General features: G+C 39.5%; 1 protein-coding gene across 1 annotated transcript in view; it reads left to right on the forward strand.

The window, feature by feature from the left end:
• The window catches only part of dnah6 (dynein axonemal heavy chain 6), a 54,234-nt gene that overhangs the window by 4,448 nt on the left and 27,896 nt on the right, over positions 1 to 21,890 (forward strand). The window contains exons 13-43 of the mRNA XM_022739909.1: positions 196 to 348; positions 569 to 820; positions 947 to 1,075; positions 1,245 to 1,358; positions 1,498 to 1,641; positions 1,811 to 1,966; positions 2,154 to 2,204; positions 3,957 to 4,049; positions 4,167 to 4,286; positions 4,632 to 4,812; positions 4,954 to 5,050; positions 5,330 to 5,558; positions 6,368 to 6,532; positions 6,922 to 7,032; positions 7,212 to 7,337; positions 7,511 to 7,666; positions 7,902 to 8,063; positions 9,382 to 9,519; positions 9,941 to 10,108; positions 10,204 to 10,352; positions 12,085 to 12,192; positions 12,423 to 12,549; positions 13,813 to 14,025; positions 14,106 to 14,327; positions 15,990 to 16,112; positions 17,159 to 17,341; positions 17,573 to 17,716; positions 18,946 to 19,167; positions 19,764 to 19,911; positions 20,366 to 20,523; positions 21,627 to 21,758. Coding sequence (XP_022595630.1) covers positions 196 to 348; positions 569 to 820; positions 947 to 1,075; positions 1,245 to 1,358; positions 1,498 to 1,641; positions 1,811 to 1,966; positions 2,154 to 2,204; positions 3,957 to 4,049; positions 4,167 to 4,286; positions 4,632 to 4,812; positions 4,954 to 5,050; positions 5,330 to 5,558; positions 6,368 to 6,532; positions 6,922 to 7,032; positions 7,212 to 7,337; positions 7,511 to 7,666; positions 7,902 to 8,063; positions 9,382 to 9,519; positions 9,941 to 10,108; positions 10,204 to 10,352; positions 12,085 to 12,192; positions 12,423 to 12,549; positions 13,813 to 14,025; positions 14,106 to 14,327; positions 15,990 to 16,112; positions 17,159 to 17,341; positions 17,573 to 17,716; positions 18,946 to 19,167; positions 19,764 to 19,911; positions 20,366 to 20,523; positions 21,627 to 21,758 — 4,674 coding nt within the window. The remainder of the gene's footprint in view (positions 1 to 195; positions 349 to 568; positions 821 to 946; positions 1,076 to 1,244; positions 1,359 to 1,497; positions 1,642 to 1,810; positions 1,967 to 2,153; positions 2,205 to 3,956; positions 4,050 to 4,166; positions 4,287 to 4,631; positions 4,813 to 4,953; positions 5,051 to 5,329; positions 5,559 to 6,367; positions 6,533 to 6,921; positions 7,033 to 7,211; positions 7,338 to 7,510; positions 7,667 to 7,901; positions 8,064 to 9,381; positions 9,520 to 9,940; positions 10,109 to 10,203; positions 10,353 to 12,084; positions 12,193 to 12,422; positions 12,550 to 13,812; positions 14,026 to 14,105; positions 14,328 to 15,989; positions 16,113 to 17,158; positions 17,342 to 17,572; positions 17,717 to 18,945; positions 19,168 to 19,763; positions 19,912 to 20,365; positions 20,524 to 21,626; positions 21,759 to 21,890) is intronic.

Raw genomic sequence — 21,890 nt, forward strand, 5'->3', positions numbered from 1 at the left:
ATATTATTAAACTTAGAGTGAGTTACAGTTTTTGACCATGACAAACAACTGATTCAAACAAGAGGGCAATGAGGCCTTTCTGTGTTAATTAAACCTCACTGAAATGGAAATAAAAGCAATGTCCAGTCTAGTGAGTGATCTAATGGAAGAAATACTTTGTACGAATCATTGCTTTACTCTCAATCTCTGCTCCAGGTCATCAATGAGATACTCACCCAGCTGGCTAAGAGCAAACTAGATGCCATGATTGCTGAGGCTTGTGAAGCTCAGTTTAAACTAGAATTCAATCCTTCTACTACAACCGAGTTAGCCAACTCACTCATATTCTTGGATGAGATACAGGAGAGGGTAAGACATACATTACATGTTAATAGCGGTTTCTTTAGCAATCATGTGTTTTTACCAAAACTAAGAAAACAAAGGTATTTTTACAGTATACTGTCATCAGCCCAGCCTCTTTTCTTCTCTTCTGTCCCCTTTCCCATCTCTTCTACACTTTACCTTTTTCTATTTGACTCTGTCCTGTATACACGCTACTTTTCCCCTTTCCTTTTCTCCCTCTTAACAGATTACAGTGCTAGAGCAGGAGCAGGAAACAGTGTGTCAGATGTATAATCTGATTAACATGTATTCAATTCCCACGCCACCTGAGGATCTGGTCGTTTTTGCCACCTTGCAACCCACCATTAACTCACTGCGCAGCATCTTTGATGAAGCAGAGAAAAAGAGGGACTCCAGCATGGACATGTTTTGCACTTCCCTAAGCAAGGACATAAAGCAGCTGAACCATGAGGTCAAGAAAATCAAGCTTAAGTCACTGGTACAGTGGAAACCTTTATTATCTATTTAACAACCTAAGAATAAATAGTCTAGGACTTTACAGTGTTTTCATTCTACAGATGTTCTTGCCCCATTTTTAGTTGATTGCTTTGTGCTGTTTTTGGAGGATCCACAAATCTTAGATATCAATGCAGATTCCTCCAAAGTGCGTCTGCTGCTGGGGGAGATCCAGATATCTATAGATGAGATACAGGCCCGGGCTTCCACATACACTTCCTACCAGAAGAAATTCAAGGTGCTGTAATGCTTTAGATTCTATCTGTAATTAAAAAACAATTCACCCATAAAACACACCAAATCATAAAAGTGTTTTGTGTTGGGAAAAAGATTATATTACTGTATTATCAACAAACAAGCCCACTAACCCAACCCAAACCCAACCAGTTTTCCCTCTTTACATAAAGGTGGAGGTGACCAAATTTGACGCGCTGGAGAAGTTAACTGCAGAGTTCAAACTGATGCAGCTGCTGTGGGACTCTCTAGAGGAATGGGACTCTCTCCAAGATGGGTGGCGGCAGGTGAGGTGCACCTAACACGACTTCATTGTACTGTATGTGTCAGCCTGAACAAGCATACAGTATAATATACAGACACATGTAAGCAGCCCTTCCTCTATTCTAAGCTCAACTTTATCCTTCCATGTTCTCTCCTCCCCAGAGTGCACTTGAGCAACTGGACTTGGAGCAATTCAGCTCACAGATGACCAAATACAGCAAATATGTCAACCAGCTGGAGAAGGGCCTGCCACGTAACAATATCGTGCCCAGTCTTAAGGCCAAAGTAGAAGTCATGAAGCAGAGGGTGAGTATAAGAATGTGTTTAGTAGCGATTGACATTAATATGTGTAGTTTCTGGCATAAATAACAAAATGAACTTTTAAAAAATCTAATTATGATATGATAACACACTAAAATGTGGATATGACTGCCTTGTGTTTCTAACTAAACGGTATTCATGTGTTTTATTTCAGCTTCCTGTGATCACTGATCTGCGTAACCCATGTATGAAGCCAACACACTGGAAGATCCTGGAGTCAACTGTGGGGACCGCCCTGAATGCCGAACAGCTTACTGTGGCTGCTTTGGAAGAGTTCAACATATTCTCCTATGGCACAGAGATACAAGAGGTAGCATATAAATGGACATGCAATATGCCATACACTACTTGCCTTTACTTTAACTTACTTTTTTTGACCTCAGAATGGGGTCAAGCATAGAAGTACACAAGTGGACACAAATACAAAGGCTGGTTATACTATATATCTTTTAAGTTTGACCTTGATAAACAGGACTAACACAAGCCTTGAATTTCAGGTGTCAGGACAGGCTTCAGGAGAAGCATCAGTAGAGACCATTATTACAAAGGTGCGTGGACTTCCTAAGATATGCATACAGATGTTATACGCCCATCTTAATCTACTGAAGAAACTGCACTAGATGTTAATCCTGTTTGCTTATAATAATGCCATTTTGTGCCCACATATGCCAATTTGTTGCCTTAAACGATTCAGCAATTAGCTCTGCAAATACAGAGATTTCTGTCTTTTAAAATTCAATATATGGCACCTACTTTTTGTTTCGGAAACAATAGTCACCATCACATTTTACTCACTTAAATAAGCATGAGTGCTGCAAGTAAATTACACTAAATTTTGTTCTTAACCCAAAATAAAGCACAGCCAGTATTGGGTGATTTTATGGCTAGTGGCTGGTGACATGTGCTTTGTCCATGGTTGCAACATAGTTGATATTAATTATAGACAATTCAAATCTGTTCCTCCGTTCTGCTGTAAAATCATTGCCCTCCATAGCAGCTGCCAGTAATAAAGAGAAAGCTAATTTTTTTTGTGTTTTTTTTTTTTTTTGGTAGGTGCAGATTTTCAAAGCATGGCCAAATATATGGCACAACAAACAGTCTGCCAAAGATAGAAGAATTAATGTTTTGTTTTTAAAAGAACAATTTGTCATTTGGGGAAGTATTCTTTGCTTTCATGCCAAAAGTTAGATGAGCAGATTGATACTGCTCTTATTCCTGTCAGGTAAATATGAGTCTAGCCAAGAGATGATTAGCTTAGCTTAGCATAAAGGCTAGAAGCAAGGGAAAGCAGCTTACCTGGTTCTGTCCAGAGATAAATAATCTACCTCCACTTCATCAAATAAAAAAGGTGTAACGTATTAATTAGCATCCTGTTACCTTGGCCTTGTTACCCTCACACAGAGTCAGGTTAGTTTTCCTGAATCTTCCAGTCTTTATGCAGAGCAAAACTAATTGGCCACAGACAGATAAGAACTTGGCTGTAATGTTCTTTTTTAACTAACAAACTATCCATACATAATATAAATTTGACAAAATCAAAAGACTTTGAGCTTGTAAAGTGATGTTCACAAATAATTACAAAGTTTGTAGTTATAAAACTAACCTTTGTAAACCTGTTCAATAAATCTTTATGGCAGATGGCCGAGGTGGGTTTATTTATATTTGATGATGCTGTAGAAAATAATGATAAACATTTAATATGCTGTGTATATATGCAAATCCACCTGGGTCACAGAGGAGCCATCATCCATGCCATTGCCCATATTGAATATCTACTACACCTTTCAGATAAGGGAACCACTAGTCCTCTATGTTTTGTGACTGGATTGTCATTGTCCAATCCGATTCAGGTGTAAAAACAGGGTCAAAATTTGTACTTGTCACTTGTAAGAGGTTTATGCGCAGTTTTCTTCTCTGTATCTGTGCACAGATGCTCACAAAAGCCTTTTTTTTTTACACCTGAGAGATGAATAAAGTTGTACTCAAGGATTAAGTCTTCCTAATGGGAAGTTAGTATGAACAGTGCACATTGGTATCTAGACCTCAGGCTTGATGAGTGATGCACCATTGAGACAGCTACAGTATGTGTGCAAGATAAAGTTGTGTTGGGAGTCCAGACTTTTCTCTTGTGCCACACCACTCTAGCCATGAGTTAAGTCCAGTGTCACTGTGTCACCACTATTGGCCTTCATGTCTGTGGGAGAATACACACATGACACACACATGCAGAAAGGCACTTACTGAATGCATCACTGTGAGCCCATGTTGTTTAACCTCTGCCCTCTCAATGAGCCATGCAGGTGGAGGATGTGTGGAAGACCGCAGAGTTCACTGTTCTGCCTCATAGTGACTCTAAAGAAGTGTTCATCTTGGGAGGCACGGATGATATCCAGGTAGTAACATGTAGCACACACATTTTCACACAGTCTTTTGTAACACACTTCTAGTCTTTCTGATCTAATCATCTAATTGTGATCATTTGTGCGTTTCCATGTTTCTTTGCTATGTAGGTACTCCTGGATGACAGCATTATTAATGTGGGCACGGCGGCATCCTCTCGCTACGTAGCACCCATCAAGCTCAGGGTGGACAAATTGCTGAGACAGCTGACCCTCTTCAACCAAACACTAGTAAAGGCTTAGAATAGATACCATGCCATATAGATATCATTGCATAGAATGAGCTTTCCTTTGGCTGCAAGTGACTGTTCTCTGGATATTAAATGCATGTCTGCCTCAGCTAAATGCAGAGTTTGACTTTGGATTTGGCCTCAAATGTAATGCAGTAGCTCTCCCTACTGGCTGTAGAAGTAATTATGTTTTGTTAATATTTATTGAGTCCCATATTTCAGTTAATGTAAAGAAAGACAAACTATCATATTTAAGACATAAATGTATTCATATTAATAATTTCCTCTACCTCTTTAATTCTCCCTCACCTCACACCCTCTGCTCCTTTTCTCCCTTCCTTTACAGGATGAGTGGCTTACATGCCAAAGGAACTGGCTATACCTAGAGAGTATTTTCTTAGCTCCAGACATCAAGAGGCAGCTGCCTGCGGAGTCTAAGATGTTTCTTAAGGTGGACAAGTCCTGGAAGGAAATCATGGCGAGGGTCAATAAGATGCCCAGTGCCCTTAAAGCAGGCACACAACCTGGTAGGTGTTCTTACAGAATGAAAATGGACAGACAAAAAGATGTGTATATGTGGAGACAGGCAGACACGCACGCACACCTGCACTTACTAAGGTAAACATATTCACACACTGCATTGAAACTTGTCGTTTTATCCTACACAGACCTGCTGGAGACTTTTCAGCACAACAATGTTCTTCTGGATGAGATACAGAAGTGCCTGGAAGCCTATCTTGAGTCCAAGAGAGTAATCTTCCCCAGGTACACACATGCTTTATTTGTTACATATTAGAAAAGAACATAAACATATATATCATACTTTTACTTATTTTTACTTCCTTTCTTGATTAGTAGTTTTCCTTGTGCACAAATTAGATTTGAAATTTAGGGGTATAGCATGTTGCTTTGCGTTTTCCCTACTGAACAGGTTAATAGTTATTTCTCTGATTATTTCTTCTGAGTAAGCACTGAGTGATAGACACTGTGGCTGATTTGTAGTGTTGACTGCTCTCATATTCATTTTTTATCTGTACCCTGCAGGTTCTACTTCTTATCCAATGATGAGCTACTAAAGGTCTTGGCCCAGACAAGAAATCCCCAGGCTGTGCAGCCTCACCTTAGGAAGTGTTTTGATGCCATTACCCAGCTAGAGTTTGCTTTGCTGCCTAAACAGCATTCCAGTGCTTCAGGAATGGTGCTGGATGCTGGAGAACAGGAGAACATATACAGCAAAGACATCCTGTATATGGTCTCTCCTGAGGGAGAGAAGGTCAGGTTTGAGTAACCTTAACACTTTTGGTCATCATGCTCTCTGATTGTGTTTTACTCCCCATGTTCTCTTGTTTCAGTCCTTGCTGAGAATGACAGAGAGTGAGTGGGAAGGAAAAAATACACCCTTACGCCACTTTGCTCACTGGACAAACTTTAACAATAGTTAACCTTGTCAACCGTCTTGAGTTGACATCACTTTCCTCCTACTTTACAACCCTAAAAAGAGTGGTAAAGTAGATTCTAAAATTATACAAAAACGTTACAAAAAAGCTATAATTGAGGCTGTAAAAGTGGACATGCCAAATTCTGAGTTGCATTGATTAAAAAAAAAAAAATTAATTAGGTTTTTCTTTTCCTTTTTTCTCAGAAATTACACATTTATCAAGAATGTTTTGTTTTTTCACAAACACAAGAAACTTGTACAGAAGCTAATTCCAGTATACCAAACTAGCTGTGCTCTGAGTTTAGGTTTCTTAGCATCCAGCTGAAGACCAGTCTCTCCTCAGTTATAAATTAGAACCCCAGCAATCATTGTCGTGTATGTTTGTGACATCTTGAATTCTGCAAAAAGGATGATGAAACATTTTTTAGTGAACAGGCAATTTCGCTTGCACTGATTGCTCAGTCACACACTGTTTAAGACAAAGGGCTTGTCAGCAATGACTACAAGGGGTAATTAGTTATCACCTTTGCAGTCCCTCTATCACAAAGAGCAAATAAAGGCATCATAATGAACTCTTAATAAATAAGACAAACCAGCTGTAATCATGTCCTTAACTGTTACGGATCTTGTCCTTCTGTGCATAGGTGGGTTTGACTAAAGGTCTGAAGGCACAAGGAAATGTGGAGGATTGGCTTTGCAAGGTGGAGGAGGCTATGTTCTCCTCACTAAGACGCCTCAGCAAGGCTGCCATTGCAGACTACCAGATGAAGTCTAGGGAGGAATGGGTGGTGGCTGGACATCCATCGCAGGTACATAGACACACACACACACACACACACACACACACACACACACACACACACACACACACACACACACACACACATTGGTGCGTTTCAAACTTGTTGAGAAACAGGCTTGTGTGCTAATGTGTGTATAGTGTTACACCTACTGGCTTTACATGGGTAAATGTCAAAACATTACATATAGTTCCCAGTAAAGTACACTTTTACTTTTACACTTTTATAAGTTGCATCTATATTTACATTTATAATTATTGTAATTCTATGATTCTTCACTTACCATTGTGTAAAGCTGAGATAGATTTTGCAATTGATTTTTATCAGTGATGCTTTGTGCTCAAGTCTCCTTTTTAAAATAAAGGTATTTAGCATCAGTTTGTGTGTATGTCCACCAGGTGGTGCTGACCATCTCACAGATGATGTGGTGCAGGGACATGGATGCCTGCCTGGAGGGAGACCACAACCACTTTGCTGCCCTGCAGGAATTTGAACTCACCAACTTTGATGTAATCCTCACTAATTACTTTACTTATTGTCCTTATTATCTGGTTTTTGTCTTCATCATCTGGTTAAAAAGTAGATTTGACTAAATAAATCTACACTTTATGCCTAGTTATTTTCAACTTTTACTTGAACTTTCTAACTCAAGAATGTTTGTGTGGTTGTGTGTTTGTATATTTTCCAGAGGCTTAATGCCCTGGCAGCATTGGTCCGAGGACAGCTCCCTACTTTACATCGTAATATCATCACTGCCCTCATCACCATCGATGTCCATGCCAGAGACATTGTCACCGATCTAGTTCGGCAGAAGGTACAATAGTGCAGTGTTAGGGCAGTTGTGCAAATGTACACAAACAGCATCAAGCACCTTGTATCCGTGTCTATTCTTGGCTTGGTCTGACAGGTGCAGGAGTTGACTGGGGATTTTCATGTGAGATTTGTAACAACTCTCCACCTGAAAGTAACCTCAGCTTTCTTTTTCAGGTGGACACAAGGTCTAACTTTGAATGGCAGAGACAGCTACGATATTACTGGGACTTAGACCTGGACAACTGTGTAGCCACAATGGCTCTGTCCACTTACATTTATGGCTATGAATACCTGGGAGCCTGTCCGCGGCTGGTCATCACACCACTCACGGTAACACAAAATATAACATCAAAGCTATGTAAACTAGAAACATTTTTATCATCAGTTACACAAACGTTCACCATGGCAGATGTTCATAACCACATAACCACTCGGTCATTTAGATTGCACATAAACATAGTTCAAGTATAGAACAGAAACACGGAGTGCCATCGGTTATCCTGTTGAATTTTTCAGTTGTGTTCAAATAGTCACATCCAGAGTCTTCCTCCCTTCTAATGTTCAGGACCGTTGCTACCTGTGTCTGATGGGGGCTCTTCAGTTGGACTTGGGAGGTGCACCAGCTGGGCCAGCAGGAACAGGCAAAACAGAGACCACCAAGGACCTGGCCAAGGCCCTGGCCATACAGTGTGTGGTCTTCAACTGCTCAGATGGGCTTGACTATAAGGTCAGCCATGACACTCTCTATTCATCTATAACCCACATTTATATGCTCCTTTATTACAATTTCTGTTTCTTTTTTTTGCTTATTTTCCACTCAGTACTTAATAATTTGTTCCATCACCTTCACCTACATGTCCAGCATTCTATTTTTCCTCAGTAGCTTTCTGCCACTGCATGTGTTTGCTCTGTTGGAATTTACTGTGGAAGGTTGTCTCACTCTAACAGTACCTACTGAGTGATGCCTTTAGATGGCACTCTTGCAAAAGCCTTCCATCCTGTGCCAGTTAAAGCACTGATACACTATACAGAGCCTTAGTTGTGAGCTGATAAAACATTACCTCAATTCAGATTTCATCCTTTCCTCTTTGTTTTTTAGGCAATTTTTCTGTAACTTGGTCGATCATTTGAGGAACATAAGTCAACTGTATGTGTTAGGAAGGCATCTGTCTGATGACAGGTGTTATATTTGGATGATAATGGCCTAAAATGTGTAATTTGTGTTTATTTTGTTATATTCACATTTTAGTGGAAGGCATAATCTATGAGCCCAATCTGAACAAATTAAAATCAAAATTCACAACACAGGATTTGATCCTGCTGTCACCCCTGAATTAACTGATAAATGATCAGCTAACAAACACACAAAATGAATATATTTTATCCATAGGTAAAATCCTGCAATTATATATGAGAATATACCTGTATTTTATAACCCCCAAAACTTTAGCTTGGGCCTTTGACCTTGAGACCTACTGTGAATTCTAGTTTAATGTTAAATGTGTTGTGCTGTGTCTTGCATTGCAGTGAGGCTGGAGTTGGTAAATGTCAAAGCACATACTGACAAGACAGCTATAAAGCTATTCTCTCTATGTCTGCTGTAGTTAGTTATTGCCAGAAGACACCTGAAGTTTAATAGAGCTGGACCAGGCTTTAATTTAACAGGGCTGATATCACAGTCGTCTCTGGTTTCATGTGTTAATGCTTTGTTCAGCTCCAATGTCTTCTTAGCCACATTTGACTGAAACATTTAATACCACGGTCAATGAGATATTAATACCTTTGAACTGTGCCTTTTATGTCACTCGTGGAAGAGGTGCATATAACACAACGTAATGCATTTATAATGAAATTTACCGATACTGCCTTCCTCTTGCAGCTGCTTACATACACGCTGTGTTCACAAGCAAAAATGGCTGTCTTTTGCTCAGAAAGGTTAACACTTAAAGCAAAAGACTCCTCTTACTTTTCCAATATTGGAATTACTATTGTTATTACAGTTACAGTTACTGTTACTTTTAACCAATTGCACATGTCTCTTCCAGATGATGGGCCGTTTCTTCAGTGGACTTGCTCAGTCGGGAGCTTGGTGTTGTTTTGATGAATTTAACCGAATCGACATAGAAGTGCTGTCTGTGATCGCTCAGCAGCTCATAACCATAAGAAATGCTAAAGCTGCTAAGGTGCACCTGCACAGACACATATATATATATACACCTTTAACTTTGTTTACAAGGTATTGTTTACAGACACATTGCATACTATACCCGGAGAAAAATTAAGGACATAGCTCTGCTGTTCTAAGCTGCTAAGAAACATTAAGTGACAAGCCTTACAGATCTCAAGAGTCAGTCATCCATTTGACACTTGATTCCACTGTACCAATTTGATGGTCTGGTATCATTTTATGACAAACCACACAGCTTTGACCTATGTATTATGTTACAAGCCCATTTGAATTGCTAGTCAGTAAGACCATCAACTTGGAAGTACCACAGATTACCTATTTGTCACACATTTAAAGCCACACTTACTCAACTTGCCTTTGAAGATGTTTAAGACATCATCTGAACAACATCTCACTTAACTCTGTATGCTGTGCAGCTGTCAAGGTTTCGATTTGAGGGCCTCGAGATCAAGCTAGTGATGACTTGTGCCGCATTCATCACCATGAATCCAGGCTATGCTGGAAGAACGGAGCTACCTGACAACCTTAAAGCTCTCTTTAGACCCATAGCCATGATGGTGCCAAACTATGCACTCATTGCTGAGGTAACAGGCTCTATGTGCCTTGTTATACTGGATATGCTTGGTTTTTTTCTCAACATAACAGTTTATCATTCCATTGTTTCTGTTGCTCCCTCCAGGTTATTTTGTACTCAGAGGGATTCGAATCCAGTAAGACTCTAGCGAGGAAGATGACCCAGATGTACAAGCTGTGCTCTGAGCAGCTGTCTCAGCAGGACCACTATGACTTTGGCATGAGAGCAGTCAAGTCTGTCCTGGTCATGGCTGGGTCAGAGCTTCACACTCATACATACACTGACACACATGTGCATTCAGTTATAAAGACAAACGAGCATTCACCTTTTCAGGAAAATCCCAACAGGACCATTGTGACTGTGACACACTTACAGATGCTCACGCATAAATACGTTCAGTATATGTAGTGTCAATGTACATAGTGTGCTGTGAATGATTGTTAAATGGAAAATTTGCTGTCCAGCACACAGCTGTGATATGTGAGTCCACTGCAGAAACAGTTATCATCACTGAGTTAGATGATTGTGTTTGGTGTTGAACTCTCATATATTCAGGAGTTATTTTAATCAATTGTAAAAGAAAAAACATAAAAAGTTAGAATACTGCACCAGTGATGACTCAGATAAAAGAAAATAAGCACTAGTTTCACTGTGTGTCATGAAATTGAATGAAATTCCTTCGCTTAGTAAAATACCTCAGATGACTGAGTGTTGAGTCACATGAAGAGCAAGATTAGATAAATTTAGAGACACAGTTGTTCCTGGTCTGCTTGAGTGCATAAAGTCATTTGAATGGATGCTCTTGACCATATGTAGTGAAAGTCATACTTTCGCCTGTTAGCTATTAGCTGAAGCTCAGGGAACTGTTGTAATTGGCTTGTGATGCATTTTCTGTCTTTGCCTAGATATTACTCCTCTGAGCCTGCTTGTTCCACACTAAACATTCATTATCTCCCGCCTTAATGTCTCTAATGTTTTTTACCCATTTTTTTACAACTGAGTGGAGCCAGCTTGTTGTGAAGATCAGGTTGTGCAATATTGAATTAACAGCTCACATTGGCTGCTTATTATCTTTATTAGGGCCAAGCAGCAAAGCTGCATAAGCACTAGAACTGTAAGGTAAAAGGTTTTGAAATTTGGCACACTGTTTGGGGACACTTCCCTGATGCTTTTGACCATTGTTCATGTCTGTGCCTCAAGTGCTCCAGCACCCCTAACAGGTCGTTGTAGGTCAAGTTAGGTCAAGTTGTAGGTATGTTCATGCATATAACTTTTGAACAGTATACCTGATTACCATTGGATCCCTTGGATCAAGCCCAGTGACGTCAATTTCTGTCATATTGGAATTTATGTTGTGTTTTTTTGCTACTCTTCGGACAAACTTTGTCCAATCTTCGCTAAAATACAGGTGATCTTCAGACCAAGTCCCAGAAATGTTATCACATGGATTTTTGATTTTAGATTAATACGATAATAGCCAATCGAAAATTAGCGGCAAAGGTGCCAAGTGAGTTATCAAGTCATATCTCAGCCAGTCTTTAATCTACTGACATGAAACTTGCTGTGAGTGCGTACAACCATGTCCTTGACAATGACATCCAGTTTACATGTCAATTCTGGCCTGCTGAGCTGCTTGGCCCCCACAAGGCTGCTTGGAGCTAAATTTATATCTGTATTTGTTTTCCACTGATTATTTTGCCCATATAGTGATCATTTATTTCATTGAAATACAACAACTACTTTTGAAGAGTAGAACTGAAATTTGAGGATAAGGCAAAAAAACCACACCACTTGGTTTCTGCAGTCTTTGTGATATCTCTGTGATCAATAAAGCATAGTTTTTCAAATTGTATAATAATTATTTGTAAACTTTCAGTGACTCTAACAAATATCATGGTTTGAAGAAAATGCTTAATGTATAACAGAGTTTACATGAAAGTCATATAATTTGTAACATAACAAATTACATAACATGTGTGTTCTTAGGTCTCTAAAGAGAGATAATCCCCACCTGAGTGAAGATGTGGTTCTTATCAGAGCACTGAGGGATTCCAACCTGCCAAAGTTCCTCACTGATGATGCTGTGCTGTTTGGGTAAGCCTATTAGACTTTTGGATAAGGAAATACATCTTACTTTATGTTCTCCAAATGCAAAGATGCTGGAAAATAACAGGGTTTTAGACATGATTGCCATCAAAAATAAGATAAGGTCTAAAGAATAAAAAATCTGTTTTATTTTGTTTGCATTGTTTCATGTGAAAACCATTATTTTTGTATTTTGATTATGTATTATGCCACCCTACCCATCTCCACACCCACTACAGCGGTATACTGTCTGACCTGTTCCCTGGTGTGTGTATCCCTGACCATGACTATGGTGTGCTGCACTCCACCATCCTGGAGTCTCTGGTTAAGCGGAACCTGCAGCCACTGGCTAGCATGACCAAGAAGGTACAGTGCAAGAGGGAAAGTGAATTTATTGAGAATTTTCTTATAGTTATTTTGCTTTTGTGAAACACATTGCATGTATTATACAGAGACTGTAAATGAAGATGGATGTAGCCTCCCTGGCATCACCCATAGGTTTCTTATGAACAGTTTTGAAGCTCAGAGCTGGCTCCCCCACCGTCGCCATCTTGGCAGTGCCTGACTCCGCCTTATACCTAGCTAATCCAAAAATGGGCAGAGAGGTGGGGTGTGAGTGGGCCACTTTGATAATTGTGGCATACCTACACTCCTGTTAGCATCATTAGCATCGTTAGCACAGCTGGGCATCTGGGCGTTTTGCTTGAAGGCTAACCCAGGGCTAATTCATTTCCTGGCTAATTCGCTAGTTAATAGCTAAGCTAACAAACCAGGTATGGTGAGCACAGACACAGATACCTGCTAATTAGTGCATGTTATTTGTCTGAAATTTTCATGAAAAATCCTCCAAAACGCACCAACACCCCAAACACAGCTGATAGGTCATGTTGACTCGAATTATCTGAGGTGACACCTACCAGTTAGTTAATGGACTGTGATGGCACCCACCTGCCACTCAAAGCAGTCATGCCCTCAATTATGCATAACTTTAAGCCTTAATATTATTTAAAAGGCTGTTATATAAAAACTCACCCCCCCCCGAACAGTTGTCATGAAGGGGGAAATTAGCTATGGAGCTTTTTTTTTTGTAACGGGCTGTAAACATGTTTATTTCTGCTGTAAAGTTGGGTATTTTAGCATGGGAGTCCATGGGGATTAACTTGCTTTCGGAGCTACCCTCAAGCGGCTATTTGAGGAACTGCAGTTTTTGGCACTTTCGTGTTGGCCTCATTTTTCAACTGTAGTCATTGCCTCTTGATATTATACTTTAAGGAATCAGGCTAGTATTATTCTTAATGCAGCATAAATGAATTGTTGTTTTCATTGGATTTGTTGAGAAAAATAAGAAAATATGTAATGTTGCCAGCTGTATTGTTTATAGGTATGGTTGACCCACATTACAAAAATACATATTTTTTCACTTACTTGGTCTTGGTTTTACTTGCTCAAGTTTTGAGATATCTATCTGATTTCTGCCACCATTGCAAAACAAAAGATGTGAATGGAATTTTGTTTCTATTTGTGTTATTTGGATGTAGTCAGATCCCTTGGATTTGTTTGTAAAACAGGGCCATCTTTGATACATCTCATATTTTTTTTTTGCTTTATCCTATTTGTTCTTATAACCAGGTGATCCAACTCTATGAGACCATGTTAGTGCGTCATGGTGTAATGTTGGTAGGGCCTACTGGTGGAGGTAAGACCACTGTCTACACCATCTTGGCAGACACACTGGAGTGCCTCCATCGCACAGAGCACAAGGCTAACAACCCCTTCTGTCAGCCTGTCAAAACCTATGTCCTCAACCCAAAATCTGTCACAATGGGAGAGCTCTATGGAGAGGTAGTATTGATTCGAAATTAAATGATACAATGACTTCTTCTCTTCTTTCTACATACATCAATTTTTTACGTCAACCTCAGGTTAACACCTTGACACTGGAGTGGCGTGATGGACTGATGGCTCTGAGTGTCCGTGATGCAGTCAGTGACACCAGTGACGACCACAAGTGGGTGATCTGCGACGGGCCAGTTGATGCCTTGTGGATTGAGAACATGAACACTGTATTGGACGACAACAAGATGCTCTGTTTGGCCAACAGCGAGAGAATCAAACTGACTCCAACCATACATATGGTGTTTGAGGTTAGAGCTGAACATCCGTGAAAATGGATTTTAATGATTTCTATGGTCAATAATTTAGATTTAAAGGTCCCATATTGTATAAAGTGACATTTCCATGTCTTCTTTGATTATAAAGCAGGTCAAGGTTCTATATTAATATTTTATCAGCCAATATTGGCCTATCACAGATATATCGGTATTGCCGTATATATTCTTTGGTATGTGCTGATATGAATAATTTTATTAATAAGCAATAATCAGGTTTTTTCCTGCATAGAGAATCGGGAGGCGGCCGCCTCCGCCTCCTGACAATATTCTAGTAGGCCTACTTGTTTTCTCGGTGGATTTGACATTTGTAACTGCAATTGCGGCTGTATCGTAAACCATGCATCAGGCAGAGCCATCCGAAATTGCCAAAGAAGAAGAATATGAACGCACTGGATTTTCTGCTTGCAGAAGGAGGCAGTGACCTGGTTTTGCTGCTATTCAAACAAGTGAATATTATCTCTTTTACACCCAAGCACACTTAGCTTCTTGAAAAATTTCCCTAAATTAACGGTACATCCCATCATGTATGTTTTTTTGCAGAAATGTCTCAAATCCGATCCTTTTAAAAACTGTTCACGAGGAGGAGAATCGCTATGACTAATATGGTATATGATGGTAATATGATTCTAATATGGGAGAAAAAGTTCATTCCTGTTACTGACGAGATACAGTTAATCTGTCAGGACTGAAAGTTGGCCTAGTTCTCAGCCACAAGTGGAAGGTGCAGGTGGAGGAGAGGATCAGATCGCGAGAGTGGAGTCAAGGCGAGACTACCAAGTCTTTAGGAGTGTATTAACAAGTGTATTAAAGCTGATGTTTACATGATTTTAACATCACTTTTTATTCATCTTCCCAGATGTTCTCAAAAGCATAGAGTGAGTGGCTTTGACCCGCAGTGGCTGGAGAGATAATGCTAATGATAATATAAATATTGCAGCTTTTTAAAAAAAACTCTGATATACAGTATATATTCCAACATATACAGTATATTTTGCCCGAAATATCAATAATTTTTTTACTTCCTAATCTGCATTGGCCCCAAAAATCCAATATCAGTCGGGCTCTAATTAATTAAGTTACAAAGTGCTCAGTCAACAGAGAAATGCACACAGACCGTATTCAGAAACTGTGCCTTAAAACGAGCCATCAGGACTTCCATAACTTTGTGATGTCACAACAAAGCAGTCTCCACACTCAGACAGCCATGCCCCAGGTTCAGCCCAACTATCCACTGTCCAGCCTTGCAGGATTTAGTTTCTGTTAGTTTTTACCTGAAATCTGCCATATTTTATTTGATCATTCAAAAAACAGTGAGCCAATCAGAAGAGAGACTCAGGGCCTCTCTTCTGGCTTACCAACCTGTTGTTGCTAGAGCCCCAGAGAGAGACCTGAAAGTGGAGAATTAAAACTACATTGAGGTGGTTTTGGTACTTAAAACCACAAATATATCTTCTTACGGATATCAACAATTCAATTCATTCATATTCACAGTGTTGAATATGGGTACACAGGTAAATACTTGATTCTACAGTATTTTGTGCTCCTAGATTGCCTCATCTAATGCCCTTCATTACCTTGTACCTGTAGATCCTGGTATGTCCATAAAGGTAACATGTGTAACTATGTGCTTTGCAGGTCCAGGATTTGGCTGTGGCATCCCCAGCCACAGTCAGCCGCTGTGGGATGGTATATATTGATCCTGATGACCTTAAGTGGATGCCCTATGTCCAGACATGGATCAGCTGTCTAGGAGCCAAGGTGACAGATACTGTATCTCTGTCTTTTCTAAAAGTTTTTAACATAATGTATACAGAGTTGCAAAAATGTTAGCTAAAAGCTGCTCATTGTAATAGATAGGATAGATTTATGCAGTGTTTGTTTATAGTATAATTAGATTTGTATGTGATGTGGTCTCACAGGTCAGTGTCACATTATGCATACAATATATATAAACCGGTTTTATCAGATTTTCTCTCAGGTCATAGTTCTGCACCCTTGATTTGAACATCAATTACATGGAAACGCTTTATATCACTGACTACTAATGTTTCATCTGCCCCCATCATTGCTCTGGTATTCCCTTTGTGTGACACTGTAGCTGACTTTTCCTGACTATGTGTGCACTGGTATATGAATGGTAATGTTCCTTTTCAGACATTCAAAGTAGTAGAACTTCAGCATCAGCATAAACTTTGATGACAGCACATCGCATCAAAGTTTATAGCTTGCAACATCAGCCCTGAGCCTTTTAGGGTGACTCAGTACCACAGTGAGAGTGGTTCATCTCTCCTATCAACTTTTAACTTGCTCTTTTTTGTTGTGTATCTCTCTGTCTCGATGTCTAATTGACTGAGACTTTTCTTTCTGTTGACAGTGTATGTATCTGATAATATCTAAATAGTTTGTTGCTTTAGTTATCTCCCTTGCCTTTGCCTTTGCTTTCTTAGTTTAAGTGTTGCATTTCACGTTGTTGGGGATGACTTTGATTACACTTTCAACAAATCTTTGGAGTTGTTAGAGTTAGTTTTAGTTTTTTAGTTTTTAATTACTTTTGTATTGATTTCCACTTAGCTATTTTAACTGAGGGAGCCTCTCCAGGACAGGGAGAGCATACCCCGTATTTATTGTAATTCTTAGCTTCTGTCCAGTAAGGTTCTTGAAGCCAACAGCTTGGGTACCTGTTGAGGTTATTTCAGTTACGTAGATAAGGGTTTTCACAAGGATCACTGTGTAACCTTACTCTCGTTTGCTTACAGTCATCTTTCATCAACTCTTTCTTCCTTCACTCCCTGTTGTCCTTCTAGCTCCCAGACCCAGTGCGAACATACCTGTTGGAGCTGTTTGAGCACTATGTGGAAAAGGGTCTCCAGTTTGTGTTGAAGCATTGTACCCAGGTGATTCGCCAAGTGGACATCAGTAAGGTCACCACTCTGTGTTTCTTGTTGGAGGCACTGCTGCTCGGCAAAGGAGGGCCAGACCTCAAAATGGTATAATAAACAAAAACATTTACTGTCACTTTAGTCTATTTTACTTGATGGCTCACAGGCAGTTCATGGCAGTTTTGCACAATATCCACTTACACAAAAACCCTATAGATAATTGGACCCCCACAAATACATTCCATGTTTGACGAAAACATACTGTAGCCTACATGTAAACTTTTTTTTTTTTTTTAATTTTTACTTTCTTCTCCTCTTTTGTGTTTGTGTTTATGTCAGGATTCCAAGCACCTCAATGGCATATTATGTCAGACCTTCATATTTTGCTACCTATGGGCAGTAGGTGGCAACCTGACCAGTTCTTACTGGGATGCTTTTGACACCTTTGTTAGAGAGCAGTTTGAAGACAACAATATTGCTAAGGTATTTATGTGTGCACACATCCACAGAATGATACATACAGATATAGATGAACTGCATGACAGGTTTTTGCACTATATAGGAACATTTGCAGACACCACATATTTTAATAACACAGGTTTGCTGTTATAACTATTCTCTGCCACTCAAAGCATATCTTGTCCCTCACTTCTATTACTGAGAGTCAAATCCATTTTCCAGCACGTTTTCTGGTATTAGCATGGAATATGTGGAAAGGCCTGAAGGTTAGCTCATATTATATATTACACGAAAGTACTTTGGAGACTGGATGTATCTAGCTGTAGAACAGCTAATCTGAAATGGTATTCTGCTCTTACATGATATTAGTCACTCTTATGAAATAAAGACATTAGGAAAGAGCATCCATAGTGTACTTTTTAGTAATACCCTTAGTGGGTTACAAGGAACATATTGGAAAAGTAAATCAGATAAAAGGATGAAGTTTGTACCAAGGTTATAGAAGTCCATTGCATATCATTATACTATCTTGCTGACTTTAGAAAATTATGAATCATGGGTTATAGAATGGAGGAAATCACTTTTATATGTAAAGAATGAGGTGCAGAGGATTAGACAAAATAGGGTGGAGGCTGATATTACGAGTCCTTCATCCCAACAGGAAATGGAAAGTTAATTGTTTGAGAGGTTTGACTTGGCTGGGCAGTAGTGGCAGATGATTGAAGGAATGTCTTACTGACAGAAACAAAAGACAGTAGGGTAGGAACATGGCTCACTAAGCTGAAGGTGTAGTGAGCAAGCAAGTGAAAGGTTCATGAAGGCATCTGGAACACCCCACATGCTTCCACATCTGTTTATCCATCTATGAATATGGAACCGATGTTGTTGTTTGTGGTTTTTGGTGGTGTGTGTATCATGAAAGTTTAATAATAATGTCATCAGAAAACAGTTTGTGTACATTTTATGTGTTTACCATAAGAGGAAGCCAGTGACGCTTTAGGGAATACAAACTGCACACACATACACACACAGCAGGATTCAGGGAAATATGGCATTCATATACAGTGTCACACGTCACAGGGAAACTTCCAAAGCACCACATAGCATGAACTACAAACAAAAGCAATCAACAACAAAAGAAAAGTAGTTTCTTTAATGCCAGATTTTGCCACATTTTTTCTTAACTTATATACAGTCTTATGTGAAGTGTTTGTGTGTTTGTTAATTCACATGCATTCTTATGTGTTGTGTAGCTCCCGAAGTCTGGCACCCTGTGGAGCGTGTACATGAACTTTAACCACAAGCGTTTGGAGGCATGGGAGACGGTAATACCTTCATTTAAATACAGCAACGAGCAGCCATTTTTTGAGATGCTGGTTCCCACCACTGACACTGTCCGCTACGGATACCTGATGGAGAAACTGCTATCAGTGCAACGTTCTGTACTCTTCACTGGCGACACGGGAGTAGGGAAGGTGAGGATTCCTGAACAGTTGTAACACAGTGGTGTACTGTAATGTCACTGTGACTTAAAATCCTGCCCACCACAACCATCATTTTCTGTTGAAATTTTGAAGGCATAAATGATAGCTCCTCTGTGATCCATGGACATGCAGAAACTTCATGCTTATGTCCCCACACAAGGTTATTTACGCATATCTTCTCCCAAGCATGGTGCAGCCAGTCTTTCTGTGAAACTTGCTGTCAAGTTAACAAAGTGGCTGGTGCCTCCATGTGTTTTGAAAGAAGGTAGTCTAGACTCTCTCTTGGTCATCAAGAAATTTTAAATTTAAATTTTCTATATTTCTATATTTTAAAAATTGAAGTAAATACTAACAATACATACTAGAATAATGAACATAATACTATAAAAAAAGTAGGCTGGAAAGGGCATTGTAAAATAAATATTTAACACCACAGTGATGACTGATTGTTAAGATTTGGTAAATTATCTTATTGTAAAAATGTTAAAAATGTTTGCTGTTGCAATTTCTCATAGTTTCAGACTATCAAACAAGAAGCAATTGGTGTTGGTGTTATCAAATCATTTCAATATCTCTATCCCTTGCAGTCTGTGGTGGCTCGGGGCCTTCTTAACAATATCCAGGAAAAGGCAGGATACCTTCCTGTCTACATCAGCTTCTCTGCTCAGACCTCCTCTGCCTGCACACAAGAGATCATTGAGTCCAAACTGGAGAAAAAGAGGAAAAATATCCTGGGTAGGAGAACAAGTTTTTTAAGGACAATGTATTAAAACATTAAAACCCAGAAAATGAAAGAAGCGTGCCTGGTCACATATCTGCTGCATTACTGCTTACTATTTACATCATCTGCATACCAGTGTATGCTCAGCGATGGCTGAGTCGAACCCTTTTTTAAAGCCAAAAACTGCCATTGCAGCCATGCTTGTTTATTATTCAGATTACATGCTGTAGCTTGTAACGCTTTTCTCCAGCAAGCTCTCACATCATTTTGGAGCTACATAAACACACTAATGAAGAGGGGCTGCAACAGTTTTGGCTCTAGCCATTCATTCATCATACAGTTGTCCTTCACTTTCCCGCTTCTTCAGTCGATCTACATATCAACATTCTGGCTATCCATTCAACTGGCAGTCTTATGTCTGTTAACCCTTTTCTCTCTGTCTCATCATTTTTTTCCTTTTACCTGTAGGTGCTCCTGGTAACAAGAAGTTAGTCGTCTTTGTTGATGACTTGAATATGCCCAAGCTGGACAGTTATGGCTCTCAGCCCCCTATAGAACTCCTGCGACAGTTCCAAGATTTTTCTGGCTTCTATGACAGAAATAAATTCTTCTGGAAGGAGATCCAGGTACAAATATGCACAAATGATATGAGTTAATTTGCCATGACTATGTATGTGCATTGAGCTGGTTTTGGCTGCTTTAAGTCCCACAAATGGCTGTTTTTGTAGTTTCCTATAGATGTGTTTGTCCCTTTTATGAATCGGTAAACATACTAGTAGAAACAGCCTTCAATAGTCATTTAGAGCGGATGTCTTAGAGTTAGCTGTCAATTTAACAAAAAACATAGAACTTCAGAGGTGCTGCACAGAGTTGCTGAAACCAGCTGTTATTGGCCAGACTACCTTCAGTCTGGCATATTCGTGTAAGCTTTGGGGTCTTGTTTTCTATTTCTGCACATGTTAAACACAGAACATAAATCCTGCAAACAAGATAGTTGTGGAGTTATTGGAAAGCACCTTAGATAGAATAGTCTAGTTTCTTCTTGTTTCCAATCCTTGTACTTAGCTATTTACCATCCAGAATCTGTAGTTGACTCAGAGATAAAAATCAATATTGATCATCTCATTTAACTCTGGAGGACTGCAAACAGCTGTATTTTGTAAACTGGTGGAGTCCCTTTTTAATGTTTAGGATTTGTTTAAGATTGGTTTTCTGTTAAGTTAAAAAAAGTGTACATATAGCTCTTTAGTTTTTTGTTTTCACACAGTCAGCGTCAACTTAATTTGCCTTCTAGTGGGAGTAATGAAGACTGTCCATTTATATCAGAAACCCATTCATCTTGTGTGCCTGTGTGTTTTTGCATCTGTATGTGTGTTAATGTTGTGGACCCATATTTGTATTCTGCATTTATAGAAAGATTTTATTTATAGAAAGATTTTTGTATTTCTCTATGATGTGCCATCCCACTCCTGCCTGCTCCAACTGTGAATCTGATTACTTTCACTGCCAACATGTGTCTTAATTTTGTAGAGCTAATAGGTTATTTGAATCTAACAAAATGCAAATATAGTTACTCGCTGCCTATGGTTTTCGAGATGATGGAATGACAAGAGACATTTGATCAAGTTTCTTATGGGAAATGTGTTGCTCATATTTTCACTCCTTTCATCCTTTTTTAATTTCTGCAATCCTTCCTGCCTTTCTACTCTCCCTCCCTCCTTTCCTGCAGGAGATGACCATTGCAGCAGCGTGTGCTCCTCCAGGAGGAGGACGCAACCCCGTGACCCCCCGATTCATCCGCCACTTCAGCTTGCTGTGTCTGCCCACACCCTCAGAGCACAGCCTTAAGCAGATCTTCAATGTCAGGATAAACACACACCTAAACACTCATATACAACAGACATACACACAATCAGTATAAAAAGCATTATTGCTCTCATTGAGTTGTCACATGTGCTTCTACAGCTTTAAAGCTGTATAATATCTTACTCTT

Source organism: Seriola dumerili, unplaced genomic scaffold (genome assembly GCF_002260705.1).
Source record: "Seriola dumerili isolate Sdu_G_001 unplaced genomic scaffold, Sdu_1.0 BDQW01000050.1, whole genome shotgun sequence".
Taxonomy (NCBI): domain Eukaryota; kingdom Metazoa; phylum Chordata; class Actinopteri; order Carangiformes; family Carangidae; genus Seriola; species Seriola dumerili.